The sequence below is a fragment of the Doryrhamphus excisus genome, linkage group LG21 (assembly GCF_037039965.1).
Source record: "Doryrhamphus excisus strain RoL-2023G ecotype Guam linkage group LG21, RoL_Dexc_Guam_v1.1, whole genome shotgun sequence".
NCBI lineage: Eukaryota > Metazoa > Chordata > Actinopteri > Syngnathiformes > Syngnathidae > Doryrhamphus > Doryrhamphus excisus.
This window is the reverse complement of record NC_136377.1, coordinates 14,944,397-14,961,724: the sequence shown is the minus strand read 5'-3', so window position 1 is coordinate 14,961,724 and position 17,328 is coordinate 14,944,397. Positions and strand designations below refer to the sequence as shown.

At 46.1% G+C, this 17,328-nt stretch overlaps 5 protein-coding genes across 9 annotated transcripts; 3 read left to right on the top strand and 2 right to left on the bottom strand.

Annotated features, from left to right (window-relative positions):
* The first annotated feature begins 24 nt into the window (after positions 1-24).
* Positions 25-3,753, top strand: LOC131138446 (uncharacterized). 2 transcript variants are annotated; one of them, XM_078787828.1, is made up of 9 exons: positions 25-392; positions 838-1,117; positions 1,199-1,337; positions 1,395-1,537; positions 1,613-1,665; positions 1,735-1,859; positions 1,929-2,036; positions 2,110-2,319; positions 2,396-3,753. In XM_078787828.1, exons 2-9 carry the CDS (start codon positions 906-908, stop codon positions 2,804-2,806), a joined length of 1,401 nt encoding a protein of 466 aa, XP_078643954.1. In that variant the 5' UTR covers positions 25-392; positions 838-905; the 3' UTR covers positions 2,807-3,753. The 2 variants fall into 2 exon arrangements, with proteins under 2 accessions (XP_078643954.1, XP_057943347.2); XM_058087364.2 differs by having other exon boundaries at positions 25-1,117.
* A 159-nt stretch (positions 3,754-3,912) lies between these two features.
* On the top strand, positions 3,913-6,276 carry LOC131138447 (uncharacterized). 2 transcript variants are annotated; one of them, XM_058087366.2, is made up of 8 exons: positions 3,913-4,700; positions 4,791-4,869; positions 4,933-4,979; positions 5,101-5,158; positions 5,256-5,320; positions 5,393-5,448; positions 5,521-5,600; positions 5,685-6,276. In XM_058087366.2, the coding sequence occupies exons 1-8, from the start codon at positions 4,612-4,614 to the stop codon at positions 6,003-6,005; spliced, it is 795 nt and encodes a 264-aa protein (XP_057943349.2). In that variant the 5' UTR covers positions 3,913-4,611; the 3' UTR covers positions 6,006-6,276. The 2 variants fall into 2 exon arrangements, with proteins under 2 accessions (XP_057943349.2, XP_057943351.2); XM_058087368.2 differs by having other exon boundaries at positions 3,914-4,700; positions 5,521-5,605; positions 5,685-5,924.
* Positions 6,277-6,521: 245 nt separating this feature from the next.
* bacc1 (BPTF associated chromatin complex component 1) lies at positions 6,522-10,332 on the bottom strand. Its single transcript, XM_058087369.2, has 6 exons — positions 9,992-10,332; positions 9,227-9,321; positions 8,261-8,362; positions 7,964-8,193; positions 7,785-7,889; positions 6,522-6,936 (listed from the first exon to the last, which is right to left on the bottom strand). The coding sequence occupies exons 1-6, from the start codon at positions 10,010-10,012 to the stop codon at positions 6,872-6,874; spliced, it is 618 nt and encodes a 205-aa protein (XP_057943352.2). The 5' UTR covers positions 10,013-10,332; the 3' UTR covers positions 6,522-6,871.
* Positions 10,333-10,386: 54 nt separating this feature from the next.
* Positions 10,387-11,622, top strand: rnasekb (ribonuclease, RNase K b). Its single transcript, XM_058087371.2, has 3 exons — positions 10,387-10,607; positions 11,082-11,164; positions 11,243-11,622. Exons 1-3 carry the CDS (start codon positions 10,530-10,532, stop codon positions 11,385-11,387), a joined length of 306 nt encoding a protein of 101 aa, XP_057943354.2. The 5' UTR covers positions 10,387-10,529; the 3' UTR covers positions 11,388-11,622.
* Positions 11,262-17,099, bottom strand: LOC131138445 (uncharacterized). 3 transcript variants are annotated; one of them, XM_058087360.2, is made up of 8 exons: positions 16,477-16,712; positions 15,520-15,595; positions 15,124-15,424; positions 14,297-14,344; positions 12,755-12,861; positions 12,263-12,688; positions 12,044-12,193; positions 11,262-11,899 (listed from the first exon to the last, which is right to left on the bottom strand). In XM_058087360.2, exons 1-8 carry the CDS (start codon positions 16,566-16,568, stop codon positions 11,651-11,653), a joined length of 1,449 nt encoding a protein of 482 aa, XP_057943343.2. In that variant the 5' UTR covers positions 16,569-16,712; the 3' UTR covers positions 11,262-11,650. The 3 variants fall into 3 exon arrangements, with proteins under 3 accessions (XP_057943343.2, XP_078643953.1, XP_057943342.2); XM_078787827.1 differs by lacking the exon at positions 16,477-16,712 and adding an exon at positions 16,994-17,099 and having other exon boundaries at positions 11,266-11,899; positions 11,969-12,193; XM_058087359.2 differs by having other exon boundaries at positions 11,266-11,899; positions 11,969-12,193; positions 16,477-16,711.
* Between the last annotated feature and the right edge of the window lie 229 nt (positions 17,100-17,328).

Sequence of the window (17,328 nt, the reverse complement as noted above, 5' to 3'; positions counted from 1 at the left end):
TGAAGGACTGGAAGTAGACTTGCGGTCGAGGTGGGCGATACCACAAAAAGACAGGGGCGGGTATTACAGATACCGATGCTTTTTACTTGGCTATTTTTCAAGATCAGTAATGACTTGTTATCTTGTTAAGCCTGACACGATGCTCGCGTTAGTATCGACCCGATACCGCTGTGGTATCGCCGATTTCAATTATTTTGCATCGTCCCGCTCGCGTCAAGTGCCCGGAAGTAGTGACTTCACGGAAGCTCGTGTTGCTTCAGGCGACACATTCACTGAACTCGTCCTTCTAGTCTTTCACCGCTACATCCAGGTAGTACGTCAGGACCGCTGCTGGCCTCCACCAGAGTTTCCTCAGGCATAGTTCACCATCTTTTTTCCTACCCAAAGCGGCGGTAAGACGACTCGGAGTTTTGTTTGAGATAACATTTAGTGACGCTGTTAGGTTTGTGAGTAACACGTAGTTAATGACTAGCTACATGTGGTCAAAGTTCCTGTTTGAATCGGTGGCATATTTTAAGCTAATTTGACTTATAGGACAAAAGTATCTTATTCACAACTTTGGCGCTTGATAACTTAACGACACGTCCAACTATACGTTTTATGTTGTTTTCACGTCTGATCATTAGGCTATGATATAGTCGTTTAACAATGAATGGCGTGGTTGCTCATTAGCGCCCCCTCACACATCACCACTGTAGTTCTTCAGCTCTCTGACCCGAGGAGAGTAGTTGCTAATAACTATTATAACTCATTGTCATTGGAGTACGGTGACCAGTGCACACGATCTCACACCAGGAAGTACATGGAAATAAATCCCCACCAATAATTACAACACAGAGCTCAGGAGACCTGCACCACCCCGAGCTACAGGGCCTTCAGCGGGGGTTACAGCATCAGACACCACCATGGCGACGGCGTTACAGCGCGTGGCGGTGGTCGGTGCTGGGGCCGCGGGACTTTGCGCAGCCAGACATATACTGTCCAGACCGGACCGCTTCGCCCCCCCGGTCCTTTTCGAGCTGTCCACTAACGTGGGCGGGACCTGGTGCTATGAAGAGCGAGTAGGGACGTACGACGATGGACGACCCATTCTCAGCAGCATGTACCGACACCTGAGGTTGGTTTGAGCACATGAGGACAATTTGACAACAGGAGTTTGGTATTCTTGGTCAGAACCAAAGGGATTTCTACTGCACAGAACCAACCTTCCCAAGGAGGTGATGATGTTCCCAGACTTCCCGTTTGAGGAGCTGCCAAGGAGTTTCCTGCCCCACCAGGAAGTACGCCGCTACCTGGAGACCTACTGTGACAACTACAAGATCAGCCCTCACATCAGAGTGAGTCATTGGTGTCCCGTCTTGTCAATCACATGTCAACATTCGCACGTGTGTCAGTTCAGCACAGTGGTAGAAGACGTGAAGGGTGTCGTCATGGCAACAGGTGGTGAGGAGGAGCGGACAACCTGGGAGGTGATGTCATCTGACGGCTTGGGCTGTCGTAGAACGGAGATGTTCGACTCTGTGTTTGTGTGCTCAGGGTGAGACACTCGTGCAGCGAAGACGACGCTGGTCCAACACCCTGCATCGTTCACGCTGTGCTTTTTTTGTACCAGGCATTATTCCGATCCGTACATCCCAGATGTGGCCGGCTTGGAAAAGTTCAAGGGTAACACCAAAGACAGGACAAGCTCGCTGAATGTTTAGAATGCTGTTGATGCTGAGGAACTTCCTGTAGGCCAGGTCCTTCACAGCCACGCCTACAGGAGTGCAGATGCCTTCTCCGGTCTATCTGTGGTCGTTCTGGGAGCGCGAGCATCTGGATTGGACATTTCCTTGGAGTTGGCCAATGTCGGCGCTCAGGTAACGTTTGTGTATGATGTTGCGTCACCATGGTAACAATAGCTGGTAAAGACAAAATTCCCCACACAGGTGACCTTGAGTCACGGCCGTCCTCCTCTCACCTTTCCTCTTCCCGCTGAGATCCGACAGTCCAGTCTGGTGGCGTCGGTCGAAGACGATGGCAGAATTCGCTTCCAGGTGACTGAAGTCCCAACGTGTCTGCGTTCTTTTGGGCCCCGACCTTTAGCAAGCAACTCTGCGGGTGTTCTAGGATGGCTCGCTGAAGGAAGCCGATGTCCTGCTCTTCTGTACCGGATACAAGTTCAGCTTTCCCTTCCTGGATGCTCAGCAACTGGCTTTAGACATTCAGGACCACTTGGTGGCACCGCTGTATCGCTTCATGATGCCGCCCGCCTTTCCCTCACTCTTCTTTATTGGAATCTGCAAGACCATCTGCCCCTTCCCCTACTTCCACTGTCAGGTGAGCAGTGGGCGGGTCCGGGTCTAGATGATGGGGAAGGTTCTCCTTCCCCATCATTGTGCTCTCGTCCTTGCAGGTCCAGTTTGCTCTCTCCGTGCTGGACGGGTCTGTCTCTTTGCCATCTCGGGCCCAGATGGAGGACGAGGTCCGGCAATGGCAGCAGGGGAAAGTAGATGTTGGAGTGCCGTTGCGCCACCTGCTGGTGATGGATCAGGATCAGTGGGAGTACCTCAACACAATAGCAGACGAAGCCGGCTTCCCGCCACTGCCTCCGGTAGTACGAAGCCTGTACGAGGAGGTGTGGCGACAGCGGCAGGTTCACCCCCAAAACTACCGCCAGCTCAAATACAGACTTGTGAGTGACACCCAGTGGCAGTTGGTGGACGATGCAGGTACATCATCCTACAACGGCCGTGATGGTGGCCGTGATGGTGGCCGTGATGGTGGCCGTGATGGTGGCCGTGATGGTGGCGACTCCGTCATTTAAGGGGTCGTGACAGCTCTGACGTTTTTGGCCACATAGTTGTTCATTTAAATGACACTTTTGGATCTGCACTCATTCCGCGTCCTCTCCTACTACGAGTAAAGGCGTAGAAAGTAAAGTAGAGGGATTAGGGATGTCCGATATGTTGGCATAAAAATGTTATATCATATCTGTATCCCTTTTTTTGTAAACGATATCGGTGCACAAGTGATAACCTAAAAGCCTTAGATTATAAATATGCAATGACTGTAAAGCACTGATTAAGCGAAGAATGAGTTACTTGCAGTGTTAATAAGTGAATAGAGAAGCAGTGCTGATTGTATTCATCCACAGTTTCAAACTTTGCACTTTACCATGTTCTTATACTGAGGCCTGTGCCACATAAAAATGTGCAGCTTTCCAAATTTTTATCATTGCCAATCATATTTGATTGCCTTATCTTATGTGAATTTATTGAAGACTAACCTGTAAGAGTTGACTGACTATTGGTCACAATTTTTAATTAACTATTCTGTTGAGGCAAAATGATTAAAATACACTTAAAATACCTTGGATTGCATATTGCAGTATTTGTCTAATTTTGTAGTGTGTAGAGGAATGAGAAGGAATGGTAACTGACTTCTATGTATATATGTAGAAGTGTACATTAAAGCCTTTCAGTCGCCATACTGGAATGACACGGTTTGCGGCCTTTGTTCTTTGTAAATGTGTGTCATTCTATATGAAAAATCTGTCATTCCCATACTTTTTAATTAGATGAAGGAATGACACTGAACGCAGGCTTTGTGTCATTCCAGATTACAAGTGTGTCATTCCCCATATTTGTAGGTGGGAAGCAGGACAACATCTTGTGTTTCATTGTGATTCAGGAATGAGAGAGAATTGTATCTCTGTAAATTTGTATTATTGCGTATTAAAAATGTGCCGATATACCACAGTTGTCATTTAGATCAAGGAATGTTACTGGATGAGTGCTTTGTTCTGTTCGAACGTGTTTCATTCCGTATCAGAAGCGTGTCATTCGCCATCCTTGTGGGTGGCATGCAGGAATGACACCGTCTGTCCTTCGCCCTCCCGTGGGGAGCAGTCATTATGTTGACCCACTTTCATTCGTCATTCGTTTTAGGGACTCCCTCAACTTTCCTCTGCTCTTGCCACAATTCTCCAAGCGAGCCCACAGGGGGCGCTGTTTCCATAGCTGCTTATTGCTGGTATTTGCTGAAAGATTGTGTGGCTTACAAAATCTTCTGAACTTCACTTTACCGGAACCGAACATGTTCTGGAAGTGCGTTCACCTTGCCGAGGCGGCCGTCTGACCGCCTGTGCCCGGGCACGGTACCACAGGCCCAGGTCAGGCGCCTGGGGCAGCTGCGTGGCGGCTTCACGTCAAAGGGACACCAAAAGTTAGCTGCACGGCTAAAACCCAAAAGTCTGTACGGATCGGATGAAGAAGTTCTGCGACGCAGTCGAGACTCGCTTGTGATTTTGGACCCCATGCCGTTACAGAACTTTTGCTCGGCTTTTTGGATACTGGACTCGCGTTCTTACTGGCTGGATTTTACGCAGTTTTACATTGGCGACGTAGTGGACTGATTGACGCACGGAACCCCGGTCGGATCGGAACCGGGGCTGCTTTGGAGGGCAGTGCGGTAGGAAGGCGGCAGTTTCGCCATTCGGACGCTGCTTTGGCGGGTCGAGGTGAGCAGCAACCGAGGCCTGCGGGTCAGGCTTCTAGCGGGCTCGAGTAGCGCCCGTCACCGCCCAGCAGGACTTACGGGCGGGTTCGAAGCACCTCCTCTGCCGGGACCATGGAACGGATGGAAGTGGACCATTGCGCAGGCGCAGCTGGTGGGGCCTTACGCAGGTCCAACAGCGCCCCCATGATAACGAGTGTCGGGTTAGTCTTATTTGTTAAAGAAAAACGAATTTGTTGTCCTCGATGTTCTTACCAGCAAGCTAAGTTATGTGACTCTTGTGTGTCCATCAGTAAGCGGATGGCCGTGACCAGTCAAGCCGCAACAGTCCGATACAGGCGAGTGTCCGTCAACTGCAGCTGTCCGTCACAGGTCAGTGTCGTGTGTGTGAGAGAGAGACCTGTTTGTTTCCACTGCTCACATGTGTGTTGCTAGGAGGACAATATGGATGCGGCACTTCGAGGGAACCTGCAGGGGCTCGGGTAAGAACGCATTTCCACTCTCGCTTGAAGCCTATATTTGGGTGAGATCACACTTGGCTGGAGAAGCATTATCAGGCTCACAAACGTGAAAATGTAAACACTTCCTGTGTGCGTCTCCTAGTGCTTCCGGTGTGCTCTCGGTTCCTTCCAGCAGCCAGTGGCACGAGGACGCCCCCGAGGTGAGTGTGTGCCATGTTAGCATGATAAAAAATGGACGTAGTTATACTGTAGTTATAGTTAATAGTATTACGTTTGGATCATCCTTGTCGTCTTCAGTGGGTTCGTTCGCAGGACAGTGCCATCACGCCAAACTCGTCCCCGAGTCCCAGTCGGAGGTTCAGGTACATGAGAGAACCAGAGAGCTTAAATTGACATTGCTGTGGTCTGTCACTCACTTCATGATTGTCCAGCAGACCTGTGGGTGGAGCCAATGTAAGATGGCCCGCCTTAACGCCTCTCAAGAGGAAAGGTAACATCTTTTAATTGTTGGAATATTTTCTAAAACATTTCTTTTGTCAAATGAGGTCATTGTGTCTTTCAGGGGGGGTGGAGTCAGATGGTCCTCCCAAGAAGCTGTTTGTTACTGGCGTTTTAGACTCCACCCACCACAGCAGCTACGCGGTCAGGTGACGACCAATTAATACGCTTCTCCATAAACTGAAAAGTCCAAAACTTCGTTAACAAAAGTCTCACCCTACCCCACAGCGCCTCACCTGCAGACTCTGCCCCCAGAGGTGCCCCCAGTCCTCAGTCATCTCCGTTTGCCCCCCACCAGCACTCAGCGCATTAACACCCCCCACCCCTCCTCTGCCTGCTCATGGAGCATCCTCTTGCACCGTGACCATGTCCCAAAGTGGGCGGAACCCGCAGCCATGGAAGTGCCTTAGAGTGACATTCACTACTTTAGCCAGCAAGGAGCAACATGCCAATGAGCGGCGACCATCTTTGTTTCACAAGTACAAACTGAATTCCATTTTTTTTAAACCTTTGACCTTCCAGCAGCGTGCACACATTCAGCCGTGTTAGTCGGCTACAAAGTACAAATTGTTCAAACTGTTTTGCACTTCACAACCGGATGCTTTAAGGGCCTCTGGCGAGTGGACGACACCCCCCCCCCCCCCCATTACAAGTGTTGACAGCATCAACGTGATCGTCCAACGTGGCCTCAAAGCCAAGAACGTCCACACATGGTGAAAGGACGCACTGTTATGTTGGTGTGCTTGTGAGAGCCTAGTGGTAAACGAGGTGATGGAGCTATCATTATTTCTCAACTTGAAGTAAAGGATTTGCACTCGTACCGCTTTTCTTTGAAGCCAAAGAAGACCTCAGCATCATTAGCTTATCGGTGGACTTCCTCTTTCTTCCATTTTGGATTTCTGCTTCCTGTCAGCTCGCCAGCTTCTGTCATGTTTGATGTTTCCATGGCAACAAGAGCTGACCACGTTAGGCGGTGTGATGGTCGTCATGGTCGCCATGGTCAGGGCTTGAAGTATTAAAGACATTTCACGTGTAACAGTAAAGACTGTTTTCACAAGAAGGAAGTAAAGAACAATATGTACTTTTATGCAATGTTGATAAAAGATCAATAAAACTGTCACCAAACAGCAGCACTTATTGCAACTCATTTTGTCTGGTGGTTTTAGAGAGAATTATAGTAACCCGATATCAACATCATGTCTTCAGGAGGGTGCACGTTAGAGGTCAAACGCCATCTAGTGAGATGCGACAGACGTTACGAGGCGTGGGAAAAGCTGATTTGTGCTACATTGACATGTTGAACAAGTACTTGTCAGGGCAAATGCATGCAATGACGTTTTTTTTATAAATACGTCATTGTGCTTCATCTGGTACGTGAAATAGATCCCAGCAGGGTCTGACTCTTATGGGGAAGGTCAGCGGGACAGCAGCGGGAGGTCACTGGAGTTCATGATGAGGCTGGAGTCCAGGCTGAGGCTCTCTGAGGAGATGACACAAATGTTTACATTTGTTGGTCTGGAACAACATTTTTACAAATATACGTGGTGTGTACTTTTAGTGCTCATCAGACCAAAATAAAAAGTTTGTAGAAAACACTAACCAAATGAATGTACTCACTTACAGGGGACCTATGATGCTTTTTCCACTTTCCTGACCTCTAAATGTAGTTAGAATGTTGTATTCACGTCTTAATCAATGGCAATTTTTCAGATAACGACGTTTGCATATTTGGAAGTGAATCCTAAAAGAAGTTTGGGGTGGCTCAAAAGGCGTGGTGAAACTGCCCCTTTGGGATGTCACAGATGGGTGGACTTCCTTATGTGGTTCATAGTTAGGAAGCACTTTGTGCGTGTGACCAATCACAGTGGAGTGGGCAGGCCTGGAGGCGGGCCGTGGGTGGAATAAATAAAATTTTCTGTGCGGGTTATTGTGTATAGCTGCTCTATAGGAGTCTGCAACTCAATACAAAGGGTCGAGCATAACAGGTCCCCTTTAAATTAATTTTGTCATACTACTGTAATGGATAAATAAACAACTATAAAGTACAAGTGAAATGAAGTGGTCGTTTTGACACTGACTCCAGTGAGTTTTCTGAATGCTTAAAAATGTTAGGTAATTTATGAAATAAATTCGTTTTTTTGACAACCCTAATTATAAGTATTTGAAAACAATTTAAAAATAGGTATTTACCACCCAGTATAACAAACAGAAATGAATCCAGAACTGGACCACACGAATTGACCACAGTCATGGACTGTGTTCACACTTGACCATCAGAAACGTAGGCCAAACCACGCCCCCTAGTGGGTGCAGCATACTGAAGGTCACCTTGGTCAAAGTTGAGCTTCTTGCTGGAGGCGCCGTCGCCGAGTCCTTCGATGTCCACCAAGTCGCTGTTCACGTCTGAGTCATTGAGCGCACTAAGTGTGACGTCTGGAGACAGAAAGTCATGTCAACTTGAAGACAAGATGAAAGCCCCGCCCACCTGTCACACAACTGTCACACACCTGCTGTCTTTTGCTTCTTTATGGGTGGGGCCAAGGAGACGCCACTTTGCATTCCTGTCGCCACGACCACCTGCGAAGTGGGAACAGGGATCATGGCCGGCGCAGTGGGAGCAGGGGTGGGCGTCGTGGAGACAGCTGTCTTCTTTGGCGTCTTCTTTGGCGATTCAGAGGAAATGGGCACTCTGCTGTCCTCATACAACTTCCTCTTGACCGTGCTCTTGATCTGAGCGCTGCACAAGGCACAATGCACATTCAACTCTTGCTCTGCCGACATGCCCTAACTGACGGACCACGTACACGGTGCGCTCCTTGATCACGCTGCTGATGTTGTTGAGGTCATCTCCAAAACGCCGTACGGCCAAGCGCAGCATCTCAATCTCAGTTTCCGTCCATTTGGCCCTGAGGAGAAAGACAATAGATTGTTTAATTAACTTTATACGCTGCACGGCGAACAAGTGGTTAGCGCGCAGGCCACACAGCTAGGAGACCCAATTTCGAGTCCACCCTCGCTATTTCTGTGTGGAGTTTGCATGTTTTCCCCGTGCATGCGTGGGTTTTCTCCGGGCAAAATATTGTTTGTTTATATGTGTCCTGTGATTGGCTGGCCACCAGTCCAGGGTGTACCCCGCCTCTCGCCTGAAGACAGCTGGGATAGGCTCCAGCATCCCCATGACCCTCGTGAGGATAAGCGGTAGAAAATGAATGAATTAACTTTATAGTCATTCCCGCTCAAAGTGTATATTTTGCATGGTCACATTTTGATAAAAGTAATCATCCTACATATCTTATTCCAGTCTGATGTTGGCATCCTTGCGTTTGAATGGGTTTAAATTTGAGCTTCACTTTTTTGTCTGCACATTAATTTCGTAACAAAAACGTTTAACAAAAACAATAAAGCAGGATCCGAAGAACAAAATACATACAACCAATGATAAAGCCTCATTCCCGGGGGAATCCCTACTCGTAGTGACAGGTTGGAAGACCAATATAAATGAAATGTCCAATATTAAACAAGTAAACACAAAATAATCATCAAACGTAATTATTTGTTGCAATGAACAAAATCATGCATCGTCTCCTTTCTGCTCCATTCTCACGCCGTGAGGTGTTCAAGCACACTCGTAACTCTAAGTGACATTAATTGTTTTTCCATTTTTATTCATGTACCACCAGTCACATTTCACTGGCGGTACGCGTACCCCACTTTGGGGTTTTAGCTCACACCTAGAGCTAAGAGAAAGTGATAGTGTGATGGGAGCTCACCCTGCGGGGCTGCTGTCGGACACAGGGTGCAGCTGCATGGTCAGCTCTCCCAGTTTGCTGAAAGCCGCTCCAGCCGCAGAGAAAATCTCGCCAACCTGAAGTGAGGAGCATTTGGTTTGAAACTAAAGCGTCTCATGAATGGAGGACAGCATGTTAGTTAGTGCCTTAAGATGACTCATTTAGAGCATTTACGAGAAGCTTATTGTAGCCCTGGGGTGTCCAAACTTTTACAGAGGGCTGCAGAAAAATTACACAAAAATTAAAATTGGTAGAATTGGAATTTGAATTGATCCGAGTAAAGTAAATGCAGGGCCAAAAACTGATACTCATAAGAATACCTTTGACTTGAAATATTAGAATATGTAATTTTACCCTTAATTTGTTCAACAACACAATGCAATTACTATTATTCCCTTTTACTAAATACACTTGTTTGATCAATACTGTAAAATACCTTATACTTATACCTTTTTGCCCCCGGAGCTCTCCTTAGTCAAAGAATGTATTAAAATATTAATAATAAAAATTATCCTATTCTTATTTGTAAACACTCTAACAAATTATAAATACACTAATGCTACAATATAAAGAACGTAACACGCAGATCCAGGCATTTCCATAGAGTAGCCCAGTACTTCACATAAAGTGCACAGGTAAAAACACATTGTAAAAACTAAAACAAAACAACCAAAAAACACGTCAATTTATTTTCACACTCGTAATTTCAATCTTCCATTCATTCATCAAAACCAGGTGAGAACCTACCTTAGCAGAGGCAGACGTCATGTCTAAAAAAGGTTATTTTCCCCAAACTTGTTCGTTAGTCCAACAGTAACAGAGCTAGCAGAGCTAGCTGCTCGCCGAAGTTAGCTGGGTTGAGGCGGGCTAGCAAGCAATTAGCGTTTCCATTAAGAAGCATGTACGACTTCTCAAACAAAAACAACCCGCGCCTTGGATGAATATATATCCGATATTACACCATACTTGCTCTGAAATGACCGAAGAAGTAATATACTCAAGGAAAACGTTAATGCGTCAATACAACAAAGCGAGGTGGCAGTTTACAGGGGTAACGCCATTGGTTGGTTTTCTATGGAAAGAGGCGGAGCGTTTTTCGTCTGACGTTTTCATTGGTCGCGTTGTCGCCGACGACATTGGTTGTCGAATCTCACCGAGCGTAGCCGAGAGAATCAGGAATCAGCTGACCGCCTCCTGCTCAGCTATCGGCCGTCTTAAACCATTTTGTCTTTCTGGATCCAAGAAAAGGAGCACCGTGTGATTAAGCCAGCAGACCACGGAAACAATGCCGTCGTTGCTCTTCTGCGGGCCAAAGATGGCCGCATGCGGCATTGTGATAAGCATCTGGGGGGTCATTATGCTGGTAAGAGACGGATAGCTAGGATGCGACTATTTCCTGGTGAAGCTAGTGGCCGTCGACGTTGCAATGTCTTGTTTTTGTGATGGAAAAATGTGATCGTCGTCAATACAGAGTAGCACCACCATAACATTTGTATTAACGTTTCATTACGAAGAAATAGAGCCGTTTGTTTAATCCTCTACACATGTTGACTTGTGTAGACGGATCCGGATCCGTGTGAGCTGTATCTTATATTTAAATGGTGCCATTACTTCCTAAATATATACTCTGTATGTAAGTGGACGACAGTAACGAGGAACCATTTTCTTTGGTTTTCGTCGCCTACATCACGTGATTTGTCTTCACATGACAGAACAGGAAGTGTTTGTTTTATGTCAAAATAAAAGACTGCTTTTCTACAATGTGGTGTACACGTAAAAGTATTTATGACTAACATTGGAACGCTACACTTACTGTGTTCTCATGTGCATGTCACAGGCTATGCTGGGGATTTTCTTCAGCGCCAAGTCAGCGGTGCTCATTGAGGACGTCCCATTTACCCAAGAGGACATTCGCAATGAGTGAGTTGTTTCCAACAGGAAGAGACATCCAGCCCTGCTGCAGTGACCATTGTTGACATGTTGGTTGTCTCCTCCTAGTAAAAACCCTCCTCAGAACATCTACAGTCTGTACAGCCAAGTGGGCATCAACTGCTTCATCGCCGCCGCTGTCTATGTGGCCATAGGCGCCGTCTCGCTGTGCCAGGTCCGTCTCAACAAACGTCAGGAATACATGGTCACATAATAAGCCTACCCCCCGCTCTCGGAACGACAAGCTGATTGGCTGAAAACAGCCAGGGAACAATGTCGCATTATTTATTTTTTGTGTAAATGTTTGACATTACATCATTCCCCAACCTTGAAATGAAATGTTCCACTTAGAAACATGACAGAAAGTGTGGATGTCAGTAAGTCGTGCATTGAAGTGTTCGTGTGCAAATAAACTTGAGAGAGAAGGAGAAAATTTGCATCATCTCAAATTTGTACACAAGAATTACAGATTACAACTTATGTATTGGTTGTCATGGCTTTGACATCATTTCCTGCTAGCTCTACAATGGATGACAGAGGAAGTTTGCTCAGAAGCTTGTCTTCAAAATGATCATCCAGTTGCTCGCCACAGGCCTCAGCTACAAGAGCCGGGTCGGCCATGAGAGTCAGCACCTGATCGTCGACCTTGGCGTCAAGGCGCATCTTAGACATGTTGTGTATCCTGATTCCGACCAAGAGGACTGAAAGGTGGGGTGTGGATTCAACCTGAGGGGGAGGACACAGATTAGAAGCTGAACTGCAAGGTCAGCCTTGTCAAGAGCAACCGAGTTCAACCTTGAAGATTTGAGTGTTCACAGTGGAGCCGAGTGTCACACGCCCACTAAAGCAATTCTTTTTGACGTTGGTCACCTGGACCTTGTCCATCAGCGACAGCCCGTCCAGCTGCCTGATGGCGTCCTCCCACAAGCAGACACTAATGGAGTCTGCTCGGTCCATCAGGGTCAACTCTTGGAATTCTTTCTCCTGGCCGTGAAGCTTGGAGTGTTTGAGGGGCTCGATCTGAGCACAAGAAGAAACTAAGGAACACCGACATTGTTTACGGTCACTCTCTGGGGGTTCACCACTCACCGCTATCACAGTGCCTGTGACGCCCACAAAGGATTTGTCTGCTGCCATCTTGGCCTGCGCGGTGGAGCCAGGTGTACACTGGGGGGAGAGCAGCGAGGAAGCTTCCATCTCCAGCCGCTCAGGAACAGCGAAGGCAGTGGTCCGGGACACACTGCTGCGACTGGTCAGCTTGATCATGTCCTTCTCCATCAGTACATATCGGAAGAAGAAGTAGTTGCCCTCCTCTAGCTCCTGGTAGCGCTGGTCTCCTCCGTAGACCATCACTTTGATACTGTCCGTCCCGTCGGTCACACCCAAGTAGAAGAACCACTTTTTTGTGTTGTCTTGGGTCCGATAAGTGCGCAGTGCCGTCTTTTTGACCACCTTGCAGGCGAGAACCTTGTCGGCTAGCTGGTCGCCTCTCTTCAGGTCCCGGATGCTCATTCTCTGGAAGGCAAACTCCGTTGGGCGAGCCCACATTTAAGAAACTCTCCCACCCATACCCATACTCACCCACGGCTCCACAGGGGCCGGTTGCAAGACCTGCAAAGCTTTTGACCCATCTTTATCATCAGTAGCGGGCCTTTTGATTTTCTCAGCATGCCGCCGAGGGGGCACATCTTTGGACACACAAACATCAACTTAATTATTTTCTTTAATTGGTTAGTTTGAGTTGGAAGGTGAAAAGAGTTGAGATGTAGGTTCATATACATGGGGGTGTAGAATTAGTAGTACGAGGGTCGAGAAGTAGGTCACTGCACGTTCTTACGGTCTAGGTTCCTGTAGGGTCAGGAACATGCAGAACTATGGTAGGTTCATGCAGAGTCGAGAACTACATTCCAGTAGGACCTAGAGCTAGGATCTGCTGGGGCCTAGACTTGTAGAACTAGGATCACGGAGAGCCTACAACTATTTAAATGACACCATGTGCACAATCATTAGGTACGTCAGTATTTTGAGGATATTCCCTTTTGTATGCATATTTGACATCCCCAAGCTGAATAACTTGAATGCTTATTGAGTGTACGCATACTAGGTGATGTACATGTGTGTAGTGGGGGAGGGTGCGGCCTCAGGAAGGTCAGAGAGCTCCACCCCAACTCAGATGCCAGCGAGGTGGAGGTGGGGTACTGATAAGGGCTGGAAATATTAAAAGATCAGCCTGATGGCTCTTTTCAGGTTGAAGATGGACTCAAACTCAACTCCCTAACCTACTGCCACGTTTATCACTCAGTGGTATAGGCAAAAGTGGACAATGCTCCATCTCATGTATCCAAGTACTCCACGACGTGGCCAGCTAGTAAAGGTCTTAAAAATAATGACACCAACCCCTTGCTCACCTCACCTAAACCCTATTGAGTCGGCCTTAAAAGCTACTTTTACTGTGAAGAAAAAAGGGCCACCTCTCTGAACAGTGTCTGGGAAGCTTTGGTTGCTGCTGCACAAAACTGATAGACTGATGGAGTCCAAGGCTTTTCCGTGTTATTGGAAAGAAGGGTGGCTATATTGGTCACCCATATAAAAAACAGTGACATAGGAATATTTTTGTTTTTCTTTGAGTTGCCTCATGATTGAACAGTTGCCTAATAATTGTGTACACAGAGATATTCTCAAAAAAAAAACAAAAAAAAATTCTCAACCAAAACCGCATTTTCACTTCCTTAAATAGTTTGAGGTTTGAGATTTATTAAGATTTTTGGACTGGCCAAGAGCACTGCTGTTGTTAAATAATAAAACTAATCATCAATAATGGAACTTGCTTAAAGTACAAGGTACTAAGGTACAGAACCGGTACCTAACCCGAGGACCACTTACAGTAGTAGGAAGGCCTACTATCAAAAGTTTTTATCGGCGTTTTGTTGGTTTGAGGAAGTGAAAAGTGCTGAGTCTATGAAAAGGGTGAAGAAGGAAGGTCATACCGTGTGTAGATTAGATGTTCTCAGGTCTACAACTAGTGTACTGTAGGTTTGTGTAGGTTCTAGTTTTCAGCAGTTTAATACAGAATTTGTACGTAACCCAAGGACCACCTGAAGTAGTAGGAATAATAGTAGCTACCTGCTGAAGTTTTCGTCTGCGTCCTTGTGGCATTCTTCAGCTTCCTCGCTGGAGATGAAAATGAAAACGGTTGCATCAGGGGAAAAACGAGGGGTGTAAAACTAAGTCCATGCAGGGTGTAGAACTAGTATAAGTAGGTTCTGGAGGTCACACGCACAACTTAGCACCACTTCCACCCGTCTATTATATGGATTCATTGTGCCATCATATTTGCCACCTTGGACATTGGTTAGTTTTCAATTCTTTTGTTCACTTGTACACAATAAACAAGGTAAATTCCAACGTGATCATCTGTCTGGACATTATTGGAGTGCGTTAATGCTTGGATTCCCCGCACCCAGAAGCTATGTGACCGTTGCCACAACAACAATAAGACCATGTTACAAAATGTTCTACTTATAACAGACATCAATGTTAAACAAACCTTTAGACAGATACTGCTGATCATGATTATTCAACTGTCCCCTTCTATTTGCTACGAAATATAATAATATGAGGACTTAAACCATAGCCATCCAAGGTTTGGGAACCACTGACCTAGGTTGAACTCATGTAGGGTGTAGAGCTAAGTTCATGAATTGTGAAGAACTAGTAGAAGTGGCTTTCTATTGGGTGTAGGACTAGCTACTTGGATGGCCTCGAACTAGTAGAAATCGATTAATGTAGGATGTAGAATTAGCAGTAGTCGATGTGGAACGAGGTTCCTAGAGGGTCTAGTAGTAAAGCTAGGTTCCTGTAGGATTTAGAACTACTTTCATGTCGGGTTTAGAGCTAGTGTGGCATAGGGTAAAAATGGTTGAGCAGATGGAGCCACACTGACAACTCACCCTTAGTTCGCTCCCGCTGCAACTCTTTGACCTTGTGGACGTAGGGGAGGAGCAGAGACATGACTGCCTCGTCTCTCCTGGGAATGTCATTCATGGCTTTGTGGATGTGGATGATGGACTTCTCCTCGCTGTAATGCTCCACAATCAACTGAGACAACTGACTGCAGGACACGGACACCTTCAGGCTTTGAGGGATTTTTTCTAGATGTTCCATCAAGAGTTTTTGAAACTGTCGACTGTTAAGCTCCTCCAGGATGCGGCACAGAGTCCTCTTCCAGGTCATTCCCTGGATTTTGAACATCTAAGCACAAAAAGAAGCACTTTCATGTTTGCTGTGATGCTACCGTTGGCAAAAACACAAGAGGAAGAAGTGGAGGAGGTGGTGGGGGCACTCACAGTTGGCTTCTGACTTTGTTTTGGAACACTTGACTCCAAATCTCCCTGTGTGCGAGCATCACTGGTACCTGTGGTTCTGATAGAACACAAATATTCACAAAGGTGAACAATTAGGCGCCACCAACAATCACATTGTTCAAAAACAAAAACAATCATATTACAGCATATTTGAATGTGTAAACTAGGGCTGGGTTAGAATATTATTTTTGTAATTGATTAATCTAGAAAATAGTTTTTTAAATCTATGATTCATTTTTAAATCAGATTTGATTCGATTTAGAATCGATTAGCAATTATCTCCCCATAATTTGACCTATATAGCATTTAATGCTAATTTATCTCCATTAATAAAAAACAAATGGTGAACGAGTGGTTAGTGCGCAGGCCGCACAGCGAGGAGACTCGGGTTGGATTTCCCCCTCGGGCATCTCTGTGTGGCGTTGGCATGTCCTCCCACATTCCAAAAACATGCTAGGTTAATTGGCGACTCCAAATTGTCCATAGGTATGAATGTGAGTGTGAATGGTTGTTTGTCTATATGTGCCCTGGGATTGGCTGGCCACCAGTCCAGGGTGGACCCCGCCTCTCGCCCAAAGACAGCTGGGATAGGCTCCAGCACCCCCGCGACCCTTGTGAGGATCGGCGGTTGGAAATGAATGAATGAATTATTAAATTCTACTACTGATAACAATAGTCATACAGTAAGCTAAAAGATGAAAACCAATGAATGTTATACTTTAAAAAAAAGACAGACGAAGAAATATGAAAAACCCTAACTTTAGCGTGTAATTGAGGAGTGTGTGTCTGTAATGAGCAATATGCTAGTGTGTGTGTGTCTTTTGTGTGGGCACAAGCTGTGTGTGTACGAGGCTGGAGCACAAGTTACGTGGTGCGGTTTGGATGAATGACGGGGTTAATCATTGCAAACAATGAAAGAAAAAAAAGTTCAAAACTTACGGTGTCTTCTCCTCAACACAAGCAGCTCCCGGGTGCCTCCTCTTAAGGTGCCGGTGCTTGGCGGTAATGCTTTTATGCTTCGCCATCTCCATTTTGCACAAGCGACAGACCACCGAATCGTTACCTTTAGGTGTAAAGTACTCCCATACTTTTGACCAACTATTGCGAGATCTTTTATTCTCCCCCGACTCGCTGCTACTTGATGCTACTTTATTCGGCCGCCGCCATTTTTTAATTCTAAGTGACGACACGACAACGTCATCGTCGTCCCAACCCGAGGATAAACGATAGGTTAAGCCCGAATTCAGACTCAATTCGCACTCCTATTTTAACGCTAAACTCATGACCATTTTCGTCAATTAATCAAAAGATAACCCAAATGCTAACATGTGCGTTAGACCCTGTCTGCACAAAACTGAACGTATTTGCAAAACGAAGACAATCAAACGACTAACAACGGAAGTCGTGTGCAAACAACATTTAATTTTCTAATACAGTTTTCCGCTTTAATACTCACGTCATATTGATGACAACCTTCACACAATTCGGCGTCGAACATCCATAATCTGAAAGCCCCCTGAGAAACTACCAGAAAGTGAAAGGTGGTGAAGGGTGGATCGGTCCAAATATTCATCATATCGATCCCAACATTTGGTATCATAACTGATCGATACCAACGGAGAAAGATCGATATTAGGCTTCAGTTGGTTTCCTACAAGATGCGAGATGTAATCTGGATGTGTGAAAATTAGGGCTGTCAAAGTTAACACTACCGTTAACGGAAGTTTCCTTTATCAGCGGTCATTTTTTGAGGCAAGATTCAGATTAATCATGATTAATCAATCATCCTAA

Excerpts from the sequence above, each read along its gene's own strand:
- LOC131138446 (XM_078787828.1), top strand. The coding sequence starts at position 906 with ATGGCGACGGCGTTACAGCGCGTGGCGGTGGTCGGTGCTGGGGCCGCG. Across the intron at positions 1,338-1,394 it reads AGATCAGCCCTCACATCAGA|TTCAGCACAGTGGTAGAAGA; the intron begins GTGAGTCATTGG and ends CACGTGTGTCAG. Across the intron at positions 1,860-1,928 it reads TGGCCAATGTCGGCGCTCAG|GTGACCTTGAGTCACGGCCG; the intron begins GTAACGTTTGTG and ends TTCCCCACACAG.
- LOC131138447 (XM_058087366.2), top strand. The coding sequence starts at position 4,612 with ATGGAACGGATGGAAGTGGACCATTGCGCAGGCGCAGCTGGTGGGGCC. Across the intron at positions 4,870-4,932 it reads ACTGCAGCTGTCCGTCACAG|GAGGACAATATGGATGCGGC; the intron begins GTCAGTGTCGTG and ends GTGTGTTGCTAG. Across the intron at positions 5,159-5,255 it reads GGCACGAGGACGCCCCCGAG|TGGGTTCGTTCGCAGGACAG; the intron begins GTGAGTGTGTGC and ends TGTCGTCTTCAG.
- bacc1 (XM_058087369.2), bottom strand. The coding sequence starts at position 10,012 with ATGACGTCTGCCTCTGCTAAG. Across the intron at positions 8,363-9,226 it reads TCCGACAGCAGCCCCGCAGG|GGCCAAATGGACGGAAACTG; the intron begins GTGAGCTCCCAT and ends CTTTCTCCTCAG. Across the intron at positions 7,890-7,963 it reads AAAGAAGCAAAAGACAGCAG|ACGTCACACTTAGTGCGCTC; the intron begins GTGTGTGACAGT and ends TTCTGTCTCCAG.
- rnasekb (XM_058087371.2), top strand. The coding sequence starts at position 10,530 with ATGCCGTCGTTGCTCTTCTGCGGGCCAAAGATGGCCGCATGCGGCATT. Across the intron at positions 10,608-11,081 it reads TCTGGGGGGTCATTATGCTG|GCTATGCTGGGGATTTTCTT; the intron begins GTAAGAGACGGA and ends TGCATGTCACAG. Across the intron at positions 11,165-11,242 it reads CAAGAGGACATTCGCAATGA|TAAAAACCCTCCTCAGAACA; the intron begins GTGAGTTGTTTC and ends GTCTCCTCCTAG.
- LOC131138445 (XM_058087359.2), bottom strand. The coding sequence starts at position 16,568 with ATGGAGATGGCGAAGCATAAAAGCATTACCGCCAAGCACCGGCACCTT. Across the intron at positions 12,689-12,754 it reads CGGCCCCTGTGGAGCCGTGG|AGAATGAGCATCCGGGACCT; the intron begins GTGAGTATGGGT and ends TTTGCCTTCCAG. Across the intron at positions 11,900-11,968 it reads TGAACACTCAAATCTTCAAG|GTTGAATCCACACCCCACCT; the intron begins GTTGAACTCGGT and ends CCTCCCCCTCAG.